Source organism: Balaenoptera physalus (assembly GCF_965194825.1).
Source record: "Balaenoptera physalus genome assembly, chromosome: 3".
Classification (NCBI taxonomy): Eukaryota; Metazoa; Chordata; class Mammalia; order Artiodactyla; family Balaenopteridae; genus Balaenoptera; species Balaenoptera physalus.
Genome location: NC_138890.1, coordinates 79,695,882 through 79,723,774, shown reverse-complemented (window position 1 = coordinate 79,723,774; position 27,893 = coordinate 79,695,882). Strand labels below are relative to the sequence as shown.

The 27,893-nt window shown below is 33.5% G+C and overlaps 1 protein-coding gene across 5 annotated transcripts in view; it reads left to right on the top strand.

Annotated features, from left to right (window-relative positions):
* DMXL1 (Dmx like 1) overlaps window positions 1-27,893 on the top strand; it is a 131,347-nt gene that overhangs the window by 895 nt on the left and 102,559 nt on the right. For all 5 annotated transcript variants that reach the window (XR_014261907.1, XM_082455706.1, XM_082455705.1 and 2 more), the window contains exons 2-5: window positions 12,764-12,889; window positions 15,754-15,825; window positions 18,644-18,722; window positions 23,209-23,341. Coding sequence is in view for 4 of the 5 variants with exons in the window: in XM_082455706.1 (XP_082311832.1) it covers window positions 12,764-12,889; window positions 15,754-15,825; window positions 18,644-18,722; window positions 23,209-23,341 (410 nt within the window). In the remaining variant the exon portion in view is untranslated. The remainder of the gene's footprint in view (window positions 1-12,763; window positions 12,890-15,753; window positions 15,826-18,643; window positions 18,723-23,208; window positions 23,342-27,893) is intronic.

Genomic DNA, 27,893 nt, shown 5'->3' with positions numbered 1-27,893 from the left:
CACTCCATAGGCTCTAATTGTCAAGTTAAGGAATAGTTGGGATTGGTTTTATTTCTTCCTCTAAGTTTAGGTCAAGTGTCTTTGTAGTTAAAAAGAGTGGGTGTCTTAAAAACAGGTAGCTGTCAACAACTAGCGCTGAGTAAAAATATAGTGAAAACAGTGCTTTTCATTTATTTTTCTTTAAATTCACTGGGAATAACTTTGGAAAGAAAAAACTGTTTTTCGTAAATGGTTCACTCCTGCCATCCTTTTAATTCTATATGTAACAGTTTAGTAGTCCTGGGAGGCTTATATTTATTTTAGATTGTTCACATTAGCTACTAAAAGTTGCATTACTGTTTCTTAGGAAAACTCCTCTTTGGTGTGTAGTGGTAATTCCAGGTTAAAGTTTAAATGGAAGTGTCTTGTTTTTCATTTGTTTTCCCCAGATAGTGAAAGGAAGAGGGCCCCAAACTTCTGCTTCTTACCAGTATATTGACATTTTCTGCCTTAACCATAGCGGGTTTTTTTAAAGAATTAAGTATAGTTTTTATAATAATTTCAAGCTGTAAGTCAGTATTGCACATGATATCCTATATCTGAATATATGTATAGTGCTCATGATTTTTGCTACAACTTGAATGGCTATCTCTTAGTTGTGATTAAAACGTAATTTTGCATAAAAAAGTGAAACAAAATAAACACTTTAATAGATGCCCCAGGTTTTCTTCTCATCCGATTTTGACTTTTTTTGTCGTCTTTATCAGTCGGAATAAATAATAGGGAAAAAAAGTAGTTATTATTTAACATGGTGTAGGCATTTATTACCTGAATTGTGCTTTTAGATCTCTGCCAACCAAGTACTTTGCTTTCCGATAGAGTCTGTACCTCCCCTGTAGAGTGACTCATACACACCTTAACTTGCACTTGACACTAGCAGTTTTAGAGATTCTAATTCTAAAAGTTGACCTCGCCTCAGTGCTCAAGAGGAGAGTGAACTCTGAGGGTCTCAGTGGGCAACCATAGTCTCCCCGCAGTTGAACATTGCTCACTGCTCTTGCTGTTTAGAAAATAAAGATCATCCTAAGAAGATTTTGCTAGTGGGAGATTATAGGATGGTAACATTACATTCTCTGCTATCGCCTAAAATTATATGAGTGCTTCCTCCAATGTAAATTCTAACAACTTTTTCTGAGAAGGCATTCAGAATCTATGTAAGCTGTGGTGTGAACTTCAAAGCATATACAATATGTTGGCCTATTTATACACCTAGATGACCCTTCTAAGTGTATATAAAATCTTGGTGAATGCTTCTGTTATTTTAAAGGAGAGATGAGTTAATGTGCCAAAGATAAGACTATCCTACGCCATCATGTAGCTTGTTGCACAGTTCTACTGAATTTTAGTCTGTTTCCATAGACCAGGCTTTAATCATCTCCCACCAAGCCTACTGCAGATTTCTTCCAGATCTCAGGAATCAGTCCAGTAAATAAGGTAAAAATAAACATTTTGTTGTTATTTAGTATAAAGAGATCCCAGGTCTCTCTAATTTTGTTGGTAGTTTATTAACAATCATCTTTTTTCCTTTGCAGCTAATCCATCCCTGACTCTCTAACATTAAATGATAGTTCCATTATAAGCCAAGTTTCTTGCCCTCAGTCTACTGGACACTATATACATCTTAAATTTATTTCTCTTGAAATTACTATCTTTGTTAAAATGTAAAATCTGTTGTTTACTCCTTGAATTTTGTTTTTAACCTCTTTTGATTTTGGCTTCTTTTTCTTTTCATAGAAAGAGAACAAACATTAATGGTAGATGGTATGTGCAGACTAAAAAACTCTCTCCAAATTCCAGTTTTACTTGAGCTAGGGACGTGAAATCTTCCTCTTGCAGGCCCACTTGAAGAATTACTTTGTTTCTCCTGTTACATTATGCCTTCTCTAAAGACAGACTTTACATTAATAATTCATCTCTTTGCATGTTTTCAGATAACTTATTTGTTCTTGTTTTGAAAGATTACAAGAGATGAGATCCTGTTTTCTGAATACAGTCTTGACAGGTTTTAAATTGAAATGAAATTGAGTGCCATTTCTCATGGATTCTTGATTTTAAAATATGAAATTAATATAGTTAGTATATGTAAGTATTAGATACTTTTTTACTACTTAAACTGGCATCAAACAATTTTGACTTTTCTCTTAATAAGAAAGCTTCTAGTAGGCAGTGACCTTTTCTCTTATACTTTCAAAGCACTTTATTTGCACTTTCATTATATTAGTGACCTGTCTTGCCTTGTGTATGTCTTCCACAGTTTCATTGTGAGTGCCTGGAACAGTGATTGAAGTACTGGTGTCACCTAATAGTAGAGTCATTACCTGAATTTGATTTCCAACCTAGTCCTTATAGTTAGTTATGTATCCGTGGGCAAGTTCTTTTACATTCTTTGAATTTCTTTTTTCTTATCTGTAAAGTGGGGCTAAAGAAGAACTTATTCATAGGGTTGTTACATGAAAAAATGCTAATAAGTTCATTGCTTAGTACCTGTAAAACCCTTAAAAATGTCAGTTATTATAAAGGCTAAACTCATTATGATGCATAGCACATAAAAAGTGCTTGATAAATACTGGTTGAATTGATGACTAATTGATAAAGAAGCCTTATTGCTATATAATTAAAAATGGTGTTTTTTAAAAAATATTTTTAATAATTTAGATTTGAGTCCAAGTAAAATACTTCAATTAAAGTTTAAAAAATTTTTTCCAAAGTCATTTATTACACATTTTGCCATAAATATCAGGTGAGTAACCAGGAGAGATTTCAGATATCCGAAGCAAAAATTCTTTAATTTTTCTTTATTTACATGAATTTTTCTCTCCTTTTCCCTTGTTAATTTCATACTGTCTTTAGAGTGAAAGTATATGAGCAACCTGGTTCTGATCTGTTGACAACTTTTGTTTTTAGAATAAAAATTTTATTTGTAAAAGACAATAAGTTAAAAACAGGCATAGTTAGTTAGAATCTGGATTTTCTAATATTTCTGTGCATGCTAGTGACATGTGCTTTAATATACAATAGATTATCCATACTTAGTGTTGAAATTATGTTTTTACTGAAATGGAAAGGGAGATAATTTCCAAGAGACAGATTATGTTAATATTTAGGACTTGCTGTCTCTAGTTTGGAATTTAAATGCCTTTGCTATACGAGGGATAACAAACATGTAATAACTCCAGACTCCCTTTTGTATTAGACAACTCTGTGTTCCCAGCCAAGGGGACCCAGATTAGAAGTCAAAAGACTGACTGCAGCTGTCTGGGTGTTGGTAGAGAAATGGAGGCTGAATTAGCATTCTCCTTTCTGTAATAGTAAGCATCCTTTAGTTTAACTTTTTGTTTTGTTTACTGTAGGGAAACCTTTATAGGAGGTTCTTGTTTTGGAGAAGCACGTTAATGTTTGTGGATGGAGAGATACAGGAGGGGAAAGTTTGATACTGTTTGTATCTGGAGAAAGAGAATGATTTTTGTGGTGCTCATATGCAATTACGAGTACAAATTGGACTTCTTTTTAAATATTTAGCCTATTTTAAAATTTTATGTTTTAAATAGTATTAAGGTACCTTTAAAATTATTGAAGTAATACGAATTCTTAATGTTGTGTTTAAAAAAATGAGAATAATGTTAATTACAACATGCCAAACATAACTCATTTAACCAGGAAGTATATCAGGAAGAAATTCTTTGGGATATTTACCTGGTGTGGTTGGTTAAAACAAAACAGTGAAAACAGGAAATCTAAGTGTTGTACAGAAATCACAGGATTTCCAAATTAGAATGCTGACTGTTGCAGCCTTGAGTAATTTTTGAATATTCGAGAAGGTTGTCTGCCAAATTTAAAGTTAAAAATCATGTTTCAATTGTATGCTTGAAAGCACACATATGAACTCAGTTCTTTGCACCTTGTTTAGTCTCAAAGTTAGTAAACCCAATATTATGTATGCCTAATAAAAGGATTTTCATTTCTCAATTTAATTTTCATTGCTTAGTAATAGGTTATTCTGGTTACAGATCTTTTGACAGAAGCAGCTAGTGTACCAATTACAATATATACATATTAATTTTGAGGCTTAGGTAGCGTGGCAATTTATTTGATAAACCAGTGCTGTTCTTATTGTTTTGATAATAATAGGGTACCTTGAAATGAATTTTTCAGAACAATTTATTTTGGAAAAAAATCTATAAAACTAGTTTTAGATTTTGGTTTAGAATGTTATGTATAGTATTACATCTTAGGTTTTTATTTAAAACCAGGTAGATGGGTTATTTTTATTTAAGAATTTAGTAAAGATAGATAATTTAAAAATCACACACAGCCCATTTTATTTATTTTTTCTTCTTTATTTTGTTTATGTGTGAATTACATTGATTGACTTTTAAAATTGAAGTACAGTTGATTCATAATACGGTGTTGGTTTCAGGTGTCCAGCAAAGTGATTTGGAGATATGTGTGTGTAGGTGTGTGTGTGTGTGTGTATATATATACACACACACACACACACATATATATGATTATTTTCTATTATAGGTTATTACAAGAATATTGTTCCCTGTATTATACAGTAAATCTTGTTGCTTATCTGTTTTATGTATAGTAGTTTGTATCTGTTAATTCCATACTCCTAATTTATCACTTGCCCCCCTCCCTTTTCCCTTTGGTAACCATAAGCTTGTTTTCTATGTCTGTGAGTCTGTTTCTGTTTTATATATGGATTCATTTGTATTATTTTTTAGATTATATATATAAGTAATATACAATATTTGTCTTTCTCTCTGTGACTTCACTTAGTATGATATTCTCTAGGTCCATTCATGTCACTGCAAATGGCAATATTTCATTCTTTTTTATGTCTGAGTAATATTCCATTGTATATATGTACCACATCTTCTTTATCCATTCATCTGTTGATGGACACTTAGGTTGCTTCCATGTCTTGGCTGTTGTAAATAGTGCTGCTATGAACTTTGGGTGCAGAGCCCATTTTGAATTACAGTTTGTTTTCCTGGTTTGGTTTGGTGTACTTCCATGCTTATTAACTCATCATGCTGTATAAACTCTAGAGATTGAATTAATTTTAATAATCTATTAAAAATATCCATAAGAAGATATGTCTATTTCAAGTGATTTTTGCATGATATCCAGTTTGGATTTTCTGTACAGATTCATCTCTCTATTTTTTCCCCCCAAGCTTTATTGACATACAGTTTACATGAACATTGTGTAAGTTTAAGGTGTGCAATGTGATGATGTGATACACATATATAGTGTGAAATCTTTACCACAATAAGGTTAGTTAACATATCCTTTAACTCACATAATTACCATTTTGTTGTTATGATGAGAACATTAAAGCTTTATTCTAATAGCAGCTTGCAGCTGTACAATACAATATTGTTAACTATAGTCACCATGGCGTACATTAGATCCCTGGAACTTATTCATCTTATAACTGAAAGTTTGTATCCTTTGACCAACATCTTCCGTTTCCCCCATCCATAGCCCCTGGCAACCACCATTCTATTCTGTTAGTACAATGTTTCTATTAGTACAATGTTTTTAGATTCCACATATAACTGGAATACATATGCCCATTATTTGTCTTTCTTTGTCTGACTTAGCGTAATGCCCACAAGGTTGTCACAAGTGGCAGAATTTTCTTCTTTTTTATGACTGAATAATATTCTTTTGTGTTTGTGTGTGTGTGTGTGTAAAACATATTTTCTTTATCCATTCATTCACTGATGGACACTTAGGTTGTTTCCATATCTTGGCTATTGTGAACAATGCTGAAATGAATATGGGAGTACAGATATCTCTTACAGTGATTTCATCATCTTTGGATATAATCCTAGAAGTTGGATTGGTGGAATATATGGTAGTTCTGCTTTTAATTTTTTCAGGACTCTTCCATACTGTTTTTTACAGTGGCTGTGCCAATCTGCATTCACACCAAGAGTGCACAAAGATTCCCTTTCTTCACATCTTCACCAACACTTATCTTTTATCTTTTTGTTGATAGCATCCTAATGGGTATGAAGTGATATCTCATCCAGTTTTGATTGGCATTTCCCTGATGATGAGTAGTGATGTTGAACATCTTTTCATGTACCTGTTGGCCATTTGTACGTCTTCTTTGGAAAAATTTCTGTGTCTTCTGCCCATTTTTAATTGGATTGTTCATTTCTGGTATTGAGTTATATGAGTTCCTTATATATTTTAGATATTAACTTTTTATCAGATAAGGTTTGCAAATATTTTCTCCCATTTTTAGGTTGCCTTTTCATTTTGTTGGTGGTTTCTTTTGCTGTGCAGAAGCTTTTCAGTTTAATGTAGTCTTACTTATTTATTACTGCTTTTGTTGCTTGTGTTTTTGGTGTGCAAAAAATCATCACTAATTGTCAAGGGCCTTTTTCCCTATGTTTTCTTAGGAGTTTTGTGGTTTCAGGTTTTAGATTTAAGTTTTTAATCCATTTTTGAGTTGATTTCTGTGTGTGATATAAGGCAAGGGTCCAATTTTATTCTTTTGTATGTGGATGTACAGTTTTCCCAGCATCAATTTATTGAAGAAACTATCTTTTCTCTGTTGTATATTCTTGGCACCTTTGTCAAAGATTAGTTGACCATATATGTGTAGGTTATGTCTGGGCTCATGATTCTGTTCCTTTGACCGATGTGTCTGTTTTTATGCCAATACCATACTGTTCTGATTTTTATAGCTTTGCAACATAGTTTGAAATAAGGAAATGTGATGGTTCCAGCTTAGTTTTTCCTTAAGATTGCTTTGGCTATTTGGGGTCTTCTGTGGTTCCATGTGAATTTTAGGATTTTTTTTTTCCCTATGTGAAAAATGCCGCTGGAATTTTGATAGAGATTACATTGACTCTATAGATGGTTTTGTGTAGTATGGACATTTCAACAATATTAATTCTTCCAGTCCAAGAACAGAAGATGTCTTTTCATTTATTTGTGTTGTCAGTTTCTTTAATCAATGTCTTATAGTTTTCTGTGTACAAGACTTTTCACCTTGGTTACATTTATTCTTAAGTATTTTATTCTTTTGATGCTGTTGTAAATTGGATTTTCTTAATTTCTTTTTTGAATAGTTTATTGTTAGCATATAGAAATGCAGTTGATTTTTGTATGTTGATTTTGTATTCTGCAATTTTGCTGAGTTCATTTATTAGTTCTAACAGTTTTTTGGTGGAGTCTTTAGGGTTTCTATATGTAATATCTTGTCTTCTGCAAACAGACAATTTTACATCTTCCTTTCTGATTTGAATGCCTTTTATTTCTTTTTCTTGCCTAGTTGCTCTGGCTAGGACTTCCAATATTATGTTGAATAGAATCAGTGGGAGTGTGTGCATCCTTGTCTTTTTCCTGATCTTAGAGGAAAGCTTTTAGCTTTTTATCATTGAGTATATTAGCTATAAGCTTGTCATATATGGCCTTTATGGAACCATCCTTGCATCCCAGGGGTAAATCCCACTTGATTATGGTGTAAGATCTTTTTAATGTGCTCTTGAAATCAGTTTGCTAGTATTTTGTTGAAGATTTTTGCATCTATATTCATCAGGGAAATTGGCCTGTAATTTTCTTTTCTTATAGTGCCTTGTGTAGCTTTGGTATCATGGTAATGTTGGCCTTGTTAAATGGCCTCTTCAGTTTTTTGGAAGGGTTTGAGAAAGAGTGGTGTTAATTATTCTTTAAATGTTGGGTAGAATTCACTGGTAAAGCCAACTGGTCCTGGGCTTTTATTTGTTGGGAAGTTTTGATTACCTTAGCAATTAGTGTATTATATTTTCTCAGTTTTCTAAAAGTAAATATTGATAGTGATAACCCACACAAACTAAAGCTCTTCGGGAGGGGGAAGCTAGGGTGGTTATCCTCAGTATTTTCTTAAGTGTACGAAGGATTACTGAAACCAGAGAGTTTGAGAACCATTGCTTTATAGTATTCCATTGTATGATTATACTGCAGTTTTTTTTTTAACTTTTTATTTTACATTGGAGAACAGTTGATTAGCAATGTTGTGTTAGTTTCAGTTGTACAACAAAGTGATTAGTTATAAGTATCTATTCTTTTTCAAATTGTTTTCCCAATTAGGTTGTTACAGAATATTGAGCAGTTCCCTGTGCTATACAGTAGGTCCTTGATGGCTATCCATTTAAAATACATATACTACAGTTTATTTATGCATTCTATTATATGTTTGAGTTAGTTCTACTTTGGAGCTTTTATGAATAGCTATGAATGTTCTTGTACATGTCTCTTAGTGTACATATAGACACATTTCTGTTGGGTATAAACTTAGAGGTAGAATTGCTGGATCATTGAGTGTGCCTGTGTTTAGCTTTCCAAAGTAGTGGTACCATTTTATTTTACATTCGTATCAGCAGTTATGGGAATTCTGGTTGCTTTACATCCAAAGAAGTCATTTTTAATTATAGGAAGAAATTAGGGGACAATTATTAAATTCACATCATGTTTATTTATAAGGCATTGTATGGCAGCATAGCAGAAGGAGTAAGAGCATGTTCTTTCCCATTAGTTATAACTTGCTTTCAGTCTCAATTTGTGTCTCATACTAGCTCTGAGACTTAAGCCAATTACTCAATCTAAGTTGAGTTTCCTTATCAGTAAAATGGATTGATTATAGTAAATATCTCACAGGATTTGTTGTGAGGATTAAATGAGATACCAGTGAAAAGCACTTAGCATTTGGCCCTGTCAAAAAGAACAAATAGGCTCAGATGACTACAGTGAATGAAAGATAGAGGAAAGCACAAAAAAGTGCCCCCCTCCCCGCCCCCAACTCTTTTTCTGGCTGTTTATCTGTATCCTTTATCACACTGGTAAACATAAGTGTTTCCCTGAGTTCTTCGCACTGTTCTGGCAAATAAATCCAAGGGGGAAGAGGTCATGGGAACCTTTGACTGGGACAGAAGTTGTGGGTAATCTGAGGACCTACTACTTGTAATTAGCATCTGAAGTGGAGGGCAGTCTCAGTTAAGGCTGAGCCTTTAACTTGTGGGATCTGATGCTATCTCCAGGTAGATAGTGTCAGGACTGAGTTAAATTGTAGGATAGTCAGTTGGTGTCACAGAATTGCTTGCTTGGTGTGGTTAAAACCCCCACACATCTGTTGTCAGAAGTGTTGTGAATGTGGTAATAATGTGAGAGCAAAGGAGAACCACGGGAGGAAGACTAGTTTTTTCCTTCTCACTCTCCAAGGCTGCAAATATATAGTCAAATTCTGTGTTCATAAGTTACTTAGTTCCTGCCTGCCTTTTTTTTTTCAGTGTAGATATAGTATTTGTTTGAAATGTAGTTAGTTCCTTTGTTTCACCTCCCCCCCATTCTGATTGATTTACATCAGTTTTTTGAGTATGTATGATGTTAACATGTTTCAAAAGTCATAACTAGTGTCCACTGGTAGATGAATGGATAAAGGTGTGTGTGTGTTTGTGTATACATGTATACACATACAGTAGAATATTACTCAGCCATAAAAAAAAGAATGAAATCTTGCCATTTGTGACAATATGTGCGGACCTGGAGGGTATTATGCTAAGTGAAGTAAGTCAGACAAAGACAAATACCGTATGGTTTCACTTATATGTGGAATCTAAAAAACAAAACAAATGAACAAACAGCAGAACAGTAACAGACTCAAAGATACAGAGGACAAACGTGGTTGCCAGAGGAGAGGGAAGGGGGAGGTGGGAGGGATGAGTGAAATAGGTAAGGGAGATTAAGAAATAGAAACTTCCAGTTACAAAATAAATGAGTCATGGGCATTAAATGTACAGCATGGGGAATATAGTCAATAATACTGTAATACCTTTGTATGGTGACACATGCTAACTAGACTTAATGATGATCACTTTATAATGTATGGAAATATAGAATCACGGTGTTGTGCACCTGGAACTAACAGAGTGCTGTAGGTCAATTATACTTCAATTTAAAAAGAAGCCGTAAGTATATAAAAAGTTATACTCAGAAGTGTTATTCTTTGCTTGCACTCCATCTTCTCCCTCTTTGTAAGTATCCAACTTCATTTTTCCCTAGTTTTACTGTCTCTTTGTTCCTTTTTGTAGCGAGCCAGGTACACGTGTTTTATTTTCCTTGTTCCTTACACACAAAAAATTGCCATATATGCTCTTTTCTACTTTTTTTTTTTCACTTTATAATCTCCCCTAGAAGTCACTCCAAGTCAGTTCATAGATTTCTTCCTCATTCTTTTTATAGCTGTTTAATACTCCCATCGTGGCTGTGTACCACAGTTTATTCAGCCAGTATTCTGTGCACAGCAGGAGTTTTAAGGAGATGTTTACACATTCTTGAAAATGATTAAGAAATGGAACAAAACACAAATATAGTTTCAGTCTTTAATGCATTTTATATTTAATTAATTATACAGTCAAATAAACTATAAAAATTAAAGTTCTGTAGTCAAGAAAACCAGGAGGTGTTTTTATTATAAGCCCCAAGGATAATAGTCAACTGATGAAGTATGAACTGCAGTTGGTTATATTCTTTTTTTTTTTTCCCATTTACCAGTTTATTGCCATCCATTAGTTATAACTCTGAAAGAAGAAAGTGAGGACTGAATGAGAGAGATATTCCAGATGAAGATCAATAATTTTTATTCAATTTAAAGTTTACCAAAACTAGGGATAGATAGCTTTGCACCTTCTAGTACCGTCACTAAGGAAAAATTAACTGACAGGCAGTGATAGTATGATAGCAGCAGCAAAAGAACAAGGGTAATCCAGAACTGGATAAGTCTTTGAATGATCAAGGTTTATTTGTATTATAAGTTGGCATCTTTCTATAGGGCTAGATGTTTATTTCTGAGGTAACTTTGCATTTATCAAGTTTATAAATGTTTAATACTTGTGGAATTAAACAGTAATTTTGTGAGGTACTTCAGGATTCATGTAGACGTAATTCAGGAAAACTTAGAGTCCTGATTGACAAAAATAGGTGCAACACAATATCTGTAAGTAGATAGATAATTGCAGGTAAACAAAAAGAAGGCAAAGTTATGAACACATTTTTTAAAATATATATATATATTCTAGTTAATGGAAACTGAGAAAATTTTGTTTAGTGAGGAGGAAATGTAAATTGTAAATTCCAAATTTAATACAGTATTTTGGTAAACAGTGCCAATCAGTATTTTATCAAAATTTAATATTCAGGAGAAAATCAGTTTCTAAAATATTAAGGTATTTTAGAGTATTGTTAATGAAATTTTTCATAAATTATTTTTTGGAATTTATTCTGGCTGTTAGTCTTGTGACAAGCCTTATGATCCTATTGTGGATATTTACACCTAGGTGAGCAGACCATCATGAGGTTTTTTGTTTGTTTACTGAGCCAATTTTTTCCACTGTGTGGCACTAGTAGAAATAGACTTGATTTCCCCTAATTCCTTTTAGGAAAATTCCAGACAAGCATGCTTAACTAGGGAAGTTCCTGTTCTGCCATCAAAATAGCACTAGATCAAAAATCAAGAGATCAGAGTTCTCAAGCTCACGCTGCCACTAAGAAGTTGTCGGCCAATTTAGGCCTCGTTTTCTTGTTGGTAATGTGAGCAGATTTATTTGTATGTTCTTTCAAGTCCCTTTTCTAATATTTTTTGGTAGCTTGTACAGAACCATTTTGGCTTTGGTAGGAATTACGGTCATGAAGTATATATTAAGTATAATATTTTTTACATTAAGTAAGGTGTATGTATATGTGCAAAAGTGATGAGAAAGTAAAGAATTACTAAAATTTTAAGAACTTAGGTTGGAAAACAGTTTGTGATAGATATTTTATTTTCAGAATTATGCTGCATGTAAATTCTAGGATGACAGCCATGTACTCTTAAATGGAAGAAACTCCTGTGATCTAAGAGCAGAGAACAAGATAAACTTGAACCCTACCTTTTCGTCTTGGACCTTAACTTGTAGTAATGGAAATGGATAACAAGCAAGATATTTACAAATCGTGGTATTTGCTATGAAGAAGAAAAAGAGTAGTGTGATGGAAAGTAATTAGGGGAGGGGGGAAGAATATTGATCGATATGAGTATATTCAGGAACTGAGACATGAATGTTGAAAAGAAGCTTGTTAGACAAAGACCAGGCAGATAGAAGGAAGGTAAACCACCTTGAGGTGGAAAAAGATTGTTATGCCCAAGAAACAGAAAGAAGGGCAATGTAAGGGCAGGAGCCAATTGAGGGAATGAAAGAGTAGCTTAAGATGGATTTGGGGAATTAGGACAATCATTTAGGGCATTGACATTGGTAAGAAGTTGTGATTTTATTCCAAGTGCAATGAGGAAACTTTTGAAGGGAAAATTACTTGGTGTAATAAACATTTTTAAAAGATCACTCTGTGTGTGGAAAGGAATTAGAGAGAAGCAAGAATGGAAGCAGTCAGAGTATAAACAGTAATGCAGGAGAGAGATTATAGTAGTTTAGATAAGGGCAGTAGCATTCAGTGGAGATGGAAAAAGTGAAAGGAATTGGTATATATTTTGCAGAAAGGACTGACTGATGGGACTATATATGGGAGGTAACGGGAATATTCTCAAATAATAAAGATTTTTTAAAATATTTAAAATTAGTCTGTTAAAACATAATATTTAACGCCAGTGTTCTACATGATAAATATTTTCTTGACAATTTTATCATTTTTATTTTACTTTGTTCTTTTTTTTGTTTGTTTTTAGGCTTATGCATCTGGATGTGACATTGTTATACTGGGAAGTGATTTTGAAAGACTGCAAATAATCCCAGGAGCTAAACATGGAAATATTCAAGTAGGATGTGTAGATTGTTCAATGCAACAAGGCAAGGTTTGTAGTCTTGCGATATGAGATTTGTTTTGAATATGGTTTTTGTCAGTATAGTGTCTGAAGTATCTATTTCCTATTGAATTAGAACCTTGCTGTGTTTCCAAGACAATGTAGCTACAGATTTCTTTGGCTCTCAAAGATGCACTCTAGAGAACAAAATTCCTGACTCAGATGTATATTAGAGATTGTCAGGAATTCTGTTCTCGTATAATCTTGAAATATATCATAGTTTTCTCCATGAATGGACAAACAAATGTAATATTTATTACCTGTAGAATAGGTGTAAAGCTTACTTATTTAAAAATTGATTGGATTGAGGGAAAGGAATGACAATAAACTTCAGTCTATTTAGAAATAAACCCTGAAAAGAAATTATTGTTAGAGTCCTTTTTTGTCTGTAAACAGGTAGTTATCTCCTTTTAACTTCTAGATAAACTTTGTACAAAAATGAACATAAATTGTATAATTTTTAAAATAATTTATTCCAAGTCTATAAGAAAAATGAAAAATTTAATTTGAATTTCTGTTTACACATGGAAAGTATAAAGTTACCTTGAAAGTAAAAAAGCAACAAAAACAAAAGAAACAGTGCTTATGATTTAACATCAGGTTAAATACAGTTCTATATAGTACCAGAGTTGGGAGAGTTATAACTTACAGGCAGTATAGTATATAGCTTAATATAGCACCATATAGGCATAGATGACCAGGCCTAGGTACAGTTGTAGCTAGACTAGGCTGAACTTTGCAAATTTAATTTTTTTGCTAGATACTTAATTAATGTATATTGTTTGACACTATGATTCTACCAGAACATTTTGTGTGAGAAATCAAAATGGACCCAACCTTATTTTTTTTAATGTAATCATTCCTAATAAGCCTGCCATTCTGAAAAGTTACTTCTTGGGACCTAGTTTAAAGATACTCATAACAAAGGAGTTTCAACTCTTGTAGTCTTTGCCTACTTTTTGGACTACTGTTCTTTTTGTTATTCCTATGTTCCTTCCTTTCAGTAGAGTTACAGGTATCTCATCTGTCTTTCTTTTGTTCATGACTTTCATTCTCACTGTACTACAAAAGTGATTTTTATTATGGAATGCTAAAAATCCTTGAGACTTCTTTCCCTTTCTCTTCATGTTTGTTTGATCTCCTAGCTCTGTAGTTCTGTAATCTTGATTGTATATAAAAACTTACTTACACCATTTAGATTCACATAGGGCTTGTTAATGTTGAAAATCTAATTTTAGTAATTTTCAATATGAGTTATCTTTTAATAAGCTATATTACATGAAATCCAGGTTAGAATGAAGAGGTCATTTGGTTTTATAATTATTCTAATAAAGGGTAAATTTCCTTTGTTTCACAGATATCAGTATGCTCAAATGATTCCTTAAGGTATCAAGACAAAAATTTGTAGATTTTGGTACTTGGGATTTCTGTTTACCTTTTAGAAGGAAATGCTTCTTGATACCATAGGCATCAATATTTTATCATTACTGTTTTTTTATTTATAGTACTACCAGATTAATTTTCCTAAGAAAATTCATCTGCATTTGACTTGTTATTCATTTGCTTAAAACCATTCTTAGTTTCCCATGAACTTAGAAAAGTTCAAATTGTTCACGTTGGTTTGAGACCTTATTTAACCCACTGACACCTGCCTTTTTGGCCTCATGTCCATTATTTCTCTCTTCTACCTGGGCTGGTGGTCAGTCACCTCCCAACATACTTTACCTCTTTTAATATTTACACTTGTGGGGACTTCCCTGGTGGTCCAGTGGTTAAAACTCCACATGCCCAATGCAGGGGCCCCAGGTGCGATCCCTGGTCAGGGAACTAGATCCTGCATGTGGCAACGAAGATTTCACGTGCCGCAACTATGACCCGGAGCAGCCAAATAAATAATATTAAAAAAAAATTTACACTTGTGTTCATACTGTGCCCTATTTCTAAAATTGAACACTCACTGCAGTTTGAAATCCTATCCACATTTAAAGGCGCAAACTAAATACTCCCAGGTGAACTCAGTGCAGATGATTTCTACCTTCTAAGATCTCCTCAGAACACTTTAAAATATCCATTGAAAGTTTTTTTTTCCATATGTATGTTACATCCTCATTTCTTACTCTGTCTTCACTAGATTATATGTTCTTATTTTTATCCCTGATCATTCATTCTATCTATATATCTATCTGATTTCTGATGTTTTAATATTCATTTGTGACTCACTCAAGCTATAGTAGTAGCTGCTACCTTATAAAACAGAGCCAGCAAGGGTTATGCTTCATTGATTTAAGAGTAAATATTTGAAAGGTACTCAAATAAAATAGAATATTGAAAAAATATACTCCTTAGAGAGTTTACAAAGGAATAGATCTAAGTTTTACTTCTAAAAAGTTAAATATACACTGACAGAATTCTGAACTTTGAAGACAGATAACCTAAAAACTTGATTTTTAAGTCATGTCAAATTCCATACTTGACAAGGAATACATCAATACATTTTCTTCTGTGAGGAAGGGAATTAACATTTACTATGCATCTTATATAGGTAATTCTTTACCAGATACTTTACAAATGTTATTTCAACCCTCAAAATAATCCTATTAGGAAGATAGTATTATACATATTATAAATATAGATAGAGAAACTAAGGTTCAGAGAGATTAACTTGCTGGTACACAGTGACAGTACTGGGATTCTGATCCAGATATGGTAGTCCCCAAAACTGACATTCTCAAGTATTGGTGAAAGAAATTTTGTGTTGGGTATTTTTTAAGTTATACTATTCATTTCTTTTGTTCTTTTGATGCATAAGTAAGTTAACATATCCGTAAGTTTTCTTTCTTTTTTCTTTTTAAAAGATTGCAGCATCCTATGGAAATGTTATGTCTGTTTTTGAACCAGTTAATCTACCGAAGCAAAAGAAAAATTTGGTCAGTAATTCATCTTTTTCTTTTAGAAGTGAAAATGTGTTGTGTATTAAAAGATACCATTTTTAAGAGTACAAAATTAGAGTGATCATCACATAAATCAGTATAAATTATACACTACTTAAAGACAACATGTTAAATGCCACTTCCTTATTAAAGATGTATGTTTCATTGAAGTAGAATTAAACTAAATTGTACTTATGAATTATCTTGAAATGCTTTTCTTTTTTTCCATCTATCATTTTTTTCTTTTATTAAATATTTGAAGAGTCAGCAACTTGAAACTTGTCAGTTACTTTATTGCTAGTGGCAAACATCATTGTCCAGTCATATGTGGCACTTGTTCTTTGTTTCTGTGATCTACTTTTGTGTAGTTTTTCTGCTTTATATATTTTGTTCTTAAAGTGACATGTTTTAATTGCAAAGTCTTAACCTACCCCCTGAACTTACTTTCTTGCACTTATTATATCATGTAATAATTGTTAGCGGGTCAGTGAATGTTTTTTTTAATAAAGAAACTATATTCAGAAATAGTTACTGAAAGTTGGTTAAAACTTTATAATTTATAAATATTGAGGTTATGTAGTAGATTTCTTGGGTGTTTAGATGCTCTTAAAGATAACAGACAAAACAGGCTATTTTATCCATCTCTACTGAAGGGTAAACTAGTGATTTGAACCATGTGGAAGAAGATCAGCATGGTGTGGTCTAAAGAGCATTGTAGTAGGAGTCATAGGACTGGTTTATTTCTCTGCTGCTCCATAGCTATTGAAACTAAGCAGGTCAGCCTTAAGAGGCTCTTTGCTCAATTCCGAAATTGGTTAATGTTTGTTTATTTTTGATGTCAAAGACTGTGGAAAGGTGTTAAATGTAAAGAATTAAACAGTGTGTCAACAATAGATTTACCTTATATATCTTTTAATAGCTTTCATTTCATTTTCACTTAGTTCATTAGTATCTTACAAATTCCCTCTGACTTAGTTGGGCAGCTGATATTTCTTTTTTATAAATAAGGCAGCAGAGACCCAAAAATAAGTGACTTGAACAATGAAACAGCTATTGAGCCACAGAACTAAGAGTGAAACTAGTTGTCTTGATTCCTGGGTGTGAGCATTCTTTTTCCCTACCTTGTGTTAATGAAAAATATTTTCTCTGGGTTAATTGATATCCATTTTAAAATTTCATGGTAGGAGAGTCCACAATTCTCTCCTCATTTCTATTTGTGTTTATATATTACCTAATGAATCCAATGTTAGAGGCTCTCATACCCTTATGAGTTAGTAACTGATAGCACTAAAAACAAATTTTAAAGGTAGTTGTTCCATCCAAAACACTGTATTTCAAATAATACTCAATAAGTATTTGTTGAATGAAATAGCTGACTTTAAAAAAAAATCAGTTTGTTATGTTAAAATGCCTTTATTGATAAGGGTAGAATTGAGAATTTCAGGTTTTGCCCATTTTCTCTTGTACTAATTATAATTGTTTAATATAATAGTGTAAAAAATTCAATAAGAAGAGGCTTGTTTATTGGTAGGCAGCACTGACTTTGCAGAGAGGGTGAATAAAAAGCCTGATGAATAAAGGGAAAACTGGATCAAATGGAAAAATCATAAACTTGGAAGATGCACAAAATCTTGAATTCCAGGATATAGTCTCAGAGAATCCTTAGAGGCTCATAAAAAATATTATATTCTTTTATTTGTACATTCTGGAATATTCTTTTAAGATGGTGGTTCTTCACAAGAGGTACACTTCAGAATCACTGGTTGATACGTGTGTCCAGATCCTGCCCTGGGGAATTCTAAATGTGTAGATGTGGGATTGTGCCTGTGTACTTGTACATCTAGATCTAGAGGGAGTTCTGATGTGTGCTGTGATTGAGAGCCATTCCTGCAGGATAGTGTTTCATAAAAAGCATATTCTGCAGGCCACCTGTATCAAAATCACCTGGAGATGTTGGTTTAAAGTACAGATTTCCTGTGCCCAGTTCTGGACCTTTTGAATCTGAACCTTTGGGCATGGGTCTTGAGCATTTGAATTTTTAATAAACATCTCAGGCTGTTTTCATACTGAAGTATGGGAACAACTACATTAAGATAGTGTTTATGGATCTCAATCTATTACAGGTTAGAGAAGTCAACTTAGTAGGCCACAACCTGAATTTAAAAGAAAATGAAATATAATAGAAAATGTTAAGAGTGCATCACATATAGTAAGGGTGAACTTAGATTGCATTTATGTGTGTATGTGTGTGTGTGTTCTGGGTTATAGTGCAACATGTATTTCTTACTGGTTTGCAGGTTAAAAAAGTTTGAAAAATATTGCTTTAAGGAATGAAAAGCCCTTAAATTATGTAATGTAAGGGAAGTGTTAACATCTCTTATTCTGAATTTTCACACATACCATACGCCCTCAGGTGGAGATGAAACTTTATAGAGTAGGAATCCTCAAATAGCAGACACAGACACATTTAAAATTAAACCTTTGTAACTATAATAATTATAAAGTAATAATTATAACTTTAAAAGTCTGAGGTTAATATATATGTTGTCCTAGTTGGCAGATACTTATTGGTTGTTTAAATATACTAAAGACAGACTTTTGGACTTCTAGGAATGGATGTTCTCTCACTGATCTCCATCACATATTCCTTATTTTTCTTGACTGACTGAACATTTTATTCTCTTTAAGTATGACTACAAGGTCAATTATACCTAAAAAAATGAGTACATGTATTATTAAAAATAGTGTCAGTATATACATTTGACAGAAAAGATGCCAATAATTATTGACTAAATGACTTTTTTTTTAATATTAGGAATTATATAGTCAGTGGCAGAAAAGTGGCCAATTTTTTCTGGACTCAATAGCACACAATATAACTTGGGATCCTGCAGGTAAGAATACAAGAAGAATTAACTGAAATGAAATAACACTTGTCTAGGCTATTGCTTTTTTTTCTTACTTTCATATATTTCAGTTCTGCTTTGTGTGAAATGATGGGGAACACAAAAGTAAGTAAAACAGGTTGTGCTATTTTAGAGCTTATACTGAAATGAGGAAAATATGCACCATAATAGTGTTCAGCTATTGTAGGATTACCTGTTGTTTTGGGAAGGAGACACTAATTCTCTGTGGGGAATCAAAGTTTCATTGAAGAGGAACCTTTTGCCATGAGAGTAGATAGATTTTGACAATGAAGGTGGGGATAGGTTGAGGAAGGAAAAAAGAAGTGAATTCTAAGAAGAGATAATGTGTATATGTATCAGTTATCTATTTCTGCATTAAAAAATCATCCTAAAGTCATTTTTACCAATTTACCAGAATGAGCAAAGGAACAAAGAAAGAAAGCGTAAGATATATTCTAGTAATGGTTAGTACTTCATTGAGGCTGGAGTGAGTCTGGTGATGAGATAAGAATACAGCATATATGGAAAGCCTTTACAGTCATGTAAAGAATTAAAGAATTTTAATTTAATTCTTTTTAATTGTATAAAATGTATAGGTTTTTGAAAATGGCTAGTGGCAAGCTAAGATTTCTGGTTTTGCCAGATTTTTCTGGTAGCAGTAACTTAGAATGATCAGAGACAAGAGGAACAGGAAGATAAATACTGTATTATCTATAATTACCTTTGGAAAGTATGCATTCACAGTAGTGAATGAGAAATAACTTGTTTCAGTGCCTTTATCATAGTAGGTGCTCAATTAATATGGAGTGACTAATGAAAGGAATACATGGATATGAGATGCATTTAGGTAGTCGAATTGACATTACTTGACAACTGGATTTCAGATTACTTTGAGAGTATCTTTGATCACAAGAAGAGTGATATGTAGGAGTTAGAGATAGTGGAACATAAGTTTTATTTAGATGTATGGAATTTGAAGTGCTGGCATATCCTACAGCAGTATTCATTAGATCGTTAGAAATTTGAATCTAAATTTATGAAAGAAGTTATCTTTGAAACATAGAACTAGAAGTCATCAGTTAAGATAGATAAGTTAAATTTTAATATAGTAGATAAAATGGCTGAGAAGAAATGTTAATTTAGAATACGAAGTTCAGAACCTTGGGAAATTATTTTAGAAGGTAAAACAGATTATCTTAGATTAAATAAAAATCACATAATGTTTTAAGACGTTTTTTTCTCATGAGATTGATGCTTACTAGCTGGTAACCTACATGTATATTTTATGCATACAGTGAAAAGAGTGAAAATTTGACCTGGGTTCAAATTTGGCATTTAGTACAGCACTTTGTATATAACTCTACTCTGGATAGGGTCACTCATGTCCAGTTTATGCCTGTTTCCTCATAAGATTATTAGCAGTGTCACCTTTACTTTCACAAGTGTTCCTATCTGAATGATAAATTATATGGTTACTCTGTGATAGCACTACAATTTATTGTAATTATTTGTTTACCTTTTTTTTTATTAGGCAAGGGCTTAGATTCTATTTTATTCAGTATTTATCTTTAGGGGTCTATCATATATTAAGCTCTCAATAAATGTTTACATATATGACTACAAGTTTTGTGATCATGAGCAGATTACTTAACATATCAAGAATGGTTAACTCACTTTAAATTAAGGTAATATCTATTTCACAAGATAGTTTTTTAATGATCAGATATGGTAGTATATATGAAAGTACTTGGCACTTTCTGTAAAAAGGTATTTATATAGGTACTTACCTATAAAAATATTGTTAACAAGTGAACTGGCTACTTGAAGTCCCATGAATAACTGTAATAAAAACATTGTTTGAACTGAGTGATATTTCTTTAGTAATGACATAGTCGTTGCCTGGAATTTTTGTACCTGCGGTCTGTAAGTAGTAATTCTTCGGAAGGTAGTATTGATATTGTTATTGATATTGACATATTTTAGTTCTTCTAAAATCATCATTACACAGTAGTATTAGAAGATAACTACTTATTTTCTTAACATATCTAGTAGTGACTTGCCAATATTTCATGACCATTATCTTTTAAATCATGATTTATTTAAAATTCACATTTCTTTGTATAATCAAAAAGTTTAAAATTTAAGTGGTTTGGTTGAGAAATGGGTTATTACTGTAATTATATTGGGGAGCTATTATTACTTTTGTAAATGAACTTTGTAATTATTTATATAAACAGATTTAGAATATATTAAGTGAAATACTAGTATTTTGGTTTTGATGAATATTTACTTATTAGTATATGCCAGGTATTGGGATATAAAGAATATTTTTCAGATGGTGCTAGTAAACTGACTATAGTGCCTTTGTGTTGTCTCCAAACCCACTATTGCATCTTGCTTAAATCATAAGACTTACTATTTTAGACTTAATGCTTTTGTTTCCTACTTTGATATCTATACTTCTGCCTTTCTGTTCAAATGAATGTATTATGCCATACCTTACCTACTTTTGTTTCATTCCATAACTGGGATGAATTATTTTATATTCTATATCAATTTCCTAATCCTTCACGGGTTACCTTAGTTTCACCTTTAGTTTATGTTAAAGAAAAGAAAACTTGTCAAAACTGAACTCATAGATACAGAGAACAGATTGGTGGTTGTCAGAGGCAGTGGGGTGGAGTAGGGTGGGGTGGGATTGGGGAGAGTAGATGAAATAGGTGAAGGTACAAACTTTCAGTTATGAAATAAATAAATCCTGGGATGTAATGTATGACATGGTGACTATGGTTAATCATTCTGTATTGTGTATTTAAAAGTTGCTAAGAGAGAGTAGATCTTAAAAGTTCTCATCACAAGAAAAAAAATTGTAACCATGTGTGGTGATGAATGTTAAGGAGACTTATTGTGGTGGTCATTTCACACTGTATACAAATACTGAATCATTATGTTGTAACCTGAAACTAATACAATGATACATGTCAGTTACATCTCAGTAAAAAAAAAGAAACCGTATGTATGTTGCTAAGCTAAACAGTGGAATGATAACCATATTTAAATGGAATGTCTTGTTAGTATCAATACTTTCTGGGCTGTTTTTATCCGTCTATAAGACTTTCCACCTAGTTGCTACTATTTATTGAGCTTCTGCTAAGTGCCTAGCCTGTGCTAGATATGTAATACATATATTATAGCTAATTCTTACAACAGCTCTACACAAATTTCTAATTTTATAGGTGAGAAAATTGAGGCTCAGAGGTTGCCCAACTCGATCAAATTCACATAGCTAATTGAGTAACTTATTTGGGATTTAGACACAAGGATTTCTGATCTAAAGTCAGCGTTTTGCCACAGACTCACTTTTTAAATAAAGTGATCTTTCCAGAGAGATAGAATGCCTTATTTATTGTCAGCTTTTTGGCCAAAATTGTACCGCCTTTATTTTCTTTGATAGCACAACCTTCTACTCAATTCCCCAAGTCATAAAGTTGCAATCTGTCCTTGAAACCTCTTGTATCTCTCTGTTTTTTACTTGGTGTCATGCCATGAAAATTCTGTTCTTTTTTTTGAAATGGCTTTTAAATCCATGCTTATTACTTTAATATTTGATTCAGATCCTCATGATTTCCCATCTGTATTTATTATAGTCATTTAACCAGATTTCCCAGTGTCTTACGTTTTTCCTCATCTTGCCTATCTCTAGTTATAAAGAATTGTAATTTACCCTTCTTTGTTTACTGGAGTTTTTGAAAGTATGGTGAAAATTATGGGTCATCTCTCTAGAAAAATGCACAAAGTATACCTATAACTTTTGCATATATGTCATTGGAAGGAGGTTTATGGGCATCTTCACGTCCATCTGTTGACAGCCCCTCCCAGTTGAGACCCCTTGTTCTAAAATACAGATCCACTTATGTAAACTACACCCCCCCCAAATAAAACCTTTAACTTCCAACTACCTATAACAAACTCTGAACTCTTTATGAACCTCAAAAATGCTTCACAATATGATCCCTTTTTTCCAAACTTATTTCTTTTTCTAGGTCTACTATGTACCTTATCCCTTAACCATAATGAGATTATGAGGCATTCTCTGGAATATATTTGAACTTGCATGTTTTCATGCTTCTGTTCATAATATTTCTCTACCGGAATGTGAACCCATCATGAAAAAGGACAGTCTTTCATTTCTTATTGTATTGCCAGTGCCTAGCACAGTGCCTGTTACAAAGAAGATGCTCATTAAATGTTTGTTGGATGAGAGATGATAAGATCTGTTCCCTTTTTTGTCTAAGCTTCTTCAACAAAGTTAAAATATAGCCTTACTCCCCCATACCCCAAATCTCTTTTTGTTATTTGACTTTTTAAAAAAGTTGTATTATCTTTATAGTATTATATGAAACTCTTGAGCATGTACTTAACTCACTAATTAAATGCCTAAATAATAATTGGTGAATGATATATATATTTTTAGGCAATCGTCTTTTAACTGGTTCTAGCTGTTTGCAACTGTGGTCCAATGCTAACTTGGAGAAATCAGCTGAAGATGAAAATCCAGATAAAACAGATCTTAACTTTGGGGATTGGAGATGCATTTGGCATTGCAAGTAAGCAATTAATTAGGGGATTAAACCAATAAACCTGTTCCATGTGGTCTTATATTATAAATGCATTTTAGTTGGTGTAAAACCATACTAACATAAAAAGTATTGATTTTGACATGCCTTTTCTTATACACAGAGGATTCACCATTTCCCATGTTCTGCAGCCCCTTTTTTACTTTTTTTAAATTGTTGAATAAAACAACTAGGAAGAAACATAGAAATGTGTTAGGCCTATATGAAGATAGTTAAATAAGAACTTGCTAAATTATACAAAAGGAGACAGAAACACCTGTCATGCTTTTGAATGGAAGTTTTCCTATTGTGAAGAAGTATATTTTTCCCAAACTAATCTGTATGTTGAGCATCATCCTTATCAAAATCTCATTGGAATTTCTACTTTTGAGCATAGTTCAAAATTTTATTTAAAAGGACAAATATGGGAAAATCAGCAAAATCCTGAAAGAATGAAGATATACAGTATAGTAAAATGAATTCTAAAGCTACAACTGGTCAAGCAGTTTGTTGTTGATACAAGAACAGATAGATTAGGGTCCAGGGTTAGACCCAATTATACATGGAGATTCAGTATATAAGGTGGCATTTTCATCCGTGGGGCAACTTGCTAGCTCTGTGGAGGAGAAAACGACGTTAGAATCTCTTTCATACTTGGCACCAAAATAAATTTCAAAGGAAGAAGAAGCAATATCTATACAATGAAAAAATTTTATAAGAAAATATCGGTGAATTGTCATAGTTTAATACTACCATGTCCAGTATGATAGCAACTAGCCGCATTTCACTTGAGCCCTTGAAATATGGCTAGACTTAATTGAGGTGTCCTAAAAGTATAAAATGAACACTAGATTTCAGAAACTTTGCACAAAGAAAAAAATTAAAAACTCTTATTAAATTTAATTGATTACACATTAAAATGATAATATTTTTGATATATTGGATTAAATAAAATATACTTAATTTCACCTGTTTCTTTTTACTTTTTTAAATGTTGCTACTAGGAAATTAAAAATTACATATTGGGCCAGCATTTATCATTTGTGTTCTATCACTGTTGGATAAGAAGTGCTGTTTTAGAGTTATGGAAAAAATTTCTAAGTATGACACCAAAACTAGAAACTGAAAGGAAAGAAAAGGAAAAAATTAATAGTTTTGTATATCAATAAAAAATTTCTGTAAAGCAAAAAGACCATAAGGAAAATAACCAAAAACTTGATGGGAAATATGTGCAATTTTGGGTTAGTGCCTCTTTTAAAAGGAGGTCTTAAAAATTAACTAGAAAATAACAGATATCTCAAAAGTAAACAAAAATGGACAATGAAGAGAAAATTTTTTTTTGAGAAAATTTTTAACCAGTAGTACATATGAGTAATGAGCATATTAAGAGTTGATTGACCGCACTCAAAATCAAGAAATGTGAAATATCCATAAAGAAGAGAATGAATAATACCTATTACGAGTGAGTGAGTGGAGAAAAGGTATTCTTATATACTGTTAATAAGGGCATACAATTGGTATCATCTTTCTAGAAATCAATTTGGAAGTATGAATCCACAGGCTTAATTTTTCTTATGCCCTTTAGATAGCAAGTCCAAGTTTCTTTCATTCATTCAACAAATATTTGTTGAGTGCTTATCATGTTCCAGACATTGGTAAAAGTGCTTAGAATATAGCCGTGGACACATAGGGGGAGATAGACAATGCACCAGTAAATCAGTATGACAGGATGTTAGGAATGGCATTCTTCCTGAGTCAGTTTTACATATTTTTTAAAAATTTATTTTATTTTTTAAAATTTTGGCTGTGTTGGGTCTTCGTTGCTGCATGTGGGCTTTCTCTAGTTACGGCGAGTGGGGGCTACTCTTCACGTTGCAGTGCGCGGGCTTCTCATTGCAGTGGCTTCTCTTGTTGCAGAGCACGGGCTCTAGGAGCGCGGGCTTCAGTAGTTGTGGCTCACAGGCTCTAGAGCGCAGGCTCAGCAGTTGTGGTGCACAGGCTTAGTTGCTCCGCAGCATGTGGGATCCTCCCAGACCAGGGCTTGAACCCGTGTCCCCTGCACTGGCAAGCGGATTCTTAACCACTGCACCACCAGGGAAGTCCCCTGAGTCAGTTTCATATGAAGCAGTAATAGGGTATAAATCAGATGCCAAAGTCAGAGTAAGGCAGACCTCCTATATGTATAGAATATACAAAGGAGATTTCAAAGGAGCTGGTTCCGTGTTTTTTTGCACCCCCTCAGCCAGATCATGGGTGTTAAAAAGGGTTTACATGTAGAGAGGAAATAGGATTTTGCAAAGATAGTTCTTTAGAAAGAGCTAATGGGGGAGAGAAGAACAAAGAAGTGCTATAGTGCCTTCACTGCAGATCTAGTAAGGGGCTTCCTTGGGTTGAACTGAGAATTTGAAATGTATTTCTTGTATTTGGGAGAGGGGAAGGATCTTAAGTTAAATCATAATCAGAGTTATACAGTGGTAACTTGGACTAGACATACTAATTGTTTATTTGAGGTGGTTTGTTATTTAAGTAAGCAATAAAGCCTTGGACTAGAAACCATGCCAGTTTTATTTTAGGATCAACTGAAGATTACACTAACTGGAATACATTTCAAAGTTGGGTTTGATCATACATTTGTGGTGCATTTAGAACACTGCTTATACCTGTTAGATGAGGACCAGTAGGTACGATAGAGAATAATTAATTAGGGTAGGGGGAAGAAGAGGAGAGGTGACGTTTGAGTATAGACCTGAAGGAAGTGAGTGAGTAAGCTATGTGTGTGTATATTCTGGTGAAGAACGTTGTAGGAGGAGGGAACTAGTGCAAGGCTCTGAGGTAAAAGTATATGTTACCTTGTGGCTGGAGTAAAGTGAACAAAGTGAGGAGTAATAGGGGAAATGATCAGAGTCAGGAGTCAGCTTATAAGTTATTGTGAGGCTTTTGCCTTTTATTTTGAGTGAGTTGGGAAGCCCTTGGGGGTTTTAAGCAGAGGGTGTGTTGAGATCTATTGGGTTGGCCAAAAAGTTCATTCGGTTAGTGAATACGTTCAATAAAGTTCTTCGTGAAAATGAAAAATGTTTTTTATTTTTACTTAAAACCAAACGAACTTTTTGGCCAAGCCAGTAATTCCCTTTTAAAAGAACTGCTTTAGCTACTGTTTTAAAAAAAAGACTGTAGGGGCAACAAGGTCACAGTCACGGAGACCAGACTTTTAATTATTTGTTTTAAAGATATCCTTAGGATTAACCAGATGCATAAAAATGTGTGTGCAAAAATGTTCATTGTACTACTTAATGTTCATGACATATTTTAAAATAAATATTACAAAGCAAATTGTAAATATGGCATCAGTTTCCATCTCCTTCCCCACACCCTTCCACAGAAAGTAGATGGAGATGGAGAGTGGAAGAGGTCTGGAAGTCAGTGTATTAAAATGTTAACAGTGATTTTGCATGGGAATGAGGGTTGTGGTATTGGTGAAGCTATGGATGATTTTATTTTCTTCCTTTCACCCATTTGTATCAATATTTTCTGTTATGTATTTGTAACATTTAAAATCAGGGGAGGGACTTCCCTGGTGGTCCAGTGGTTAAGACTCTGCGCTCGCAGTGCAGGGCACCTGGGTTCGATCCCTGGTCAGGGAACTAGATCCCTCATGCCGCTATTAGGAGCCTGCATGCCGCAACTAAAAGATTCCGAGTGCCACAACTAAAGATCCCGCACACAGCAACGAAGATCCTGCGTGCTGCAAGTAAGACCCGGCACAGCCAAACAAACAAATAAGCAAACAAATAAATATTTTTTAGAAATCGGGGAAAAAGTTATTTTTATTTGGAATGAAATGTGACAGAATATCTCTTTGGCCTGCTTTTTTTTTTTTTTTTTTAAACTTTGGGTTTATTTATTTATTTACTTATTTATTTATGGCTGTGTTGGGTCTTCGTTTCTGTGCGAGGGCTTTCTCTAGTTGCGGCAAGTGGGGGCCACTCTTCATCGCGGTGCGCGGGCCTCTCATTATCGCAGCCTCTCTTGTTGCAGAGCACAGGCTCCAGACGCGCAGGCTCAGTAATTGTGGCTCACAGGCCTAGTTGCTCCGTGGCATGTGGGATCTTCCCAGACCGGGACTCGAACCCGTGTCCCTGCATTGGCAGGCAGATTCTCAACCACTGCGCCACCAGGGAAGTCCTGGCCTGCTTTACAAATAAATTTAGGACGAATCTATCTAAGCATGAACTTGGGTAAAGAAAAGGAAAGCAATGATAGTGAGAAGTGCCTTGAGATCAGTATATACAGGTAGCCAGAAGGGAAGGTGATGAAGGGAAATGAGCCGAAGCTCCTTGGAGAAGAAAAGACAACTATGTACCAAGTATGTTGGTGAACTTGGAAGGCCGAATCCATGATTGTTGGAAGTCTTCTACTAACCCATGCATAATCTTTAATTATGCAAATGCTGCCTTAAGGCAGAATTCGTTTTAAAATACTGATTTACTGTCCTTGTAAATGTATGTGGGAATATAAGTATCTATGGCTCCGGAAATTAGATTTC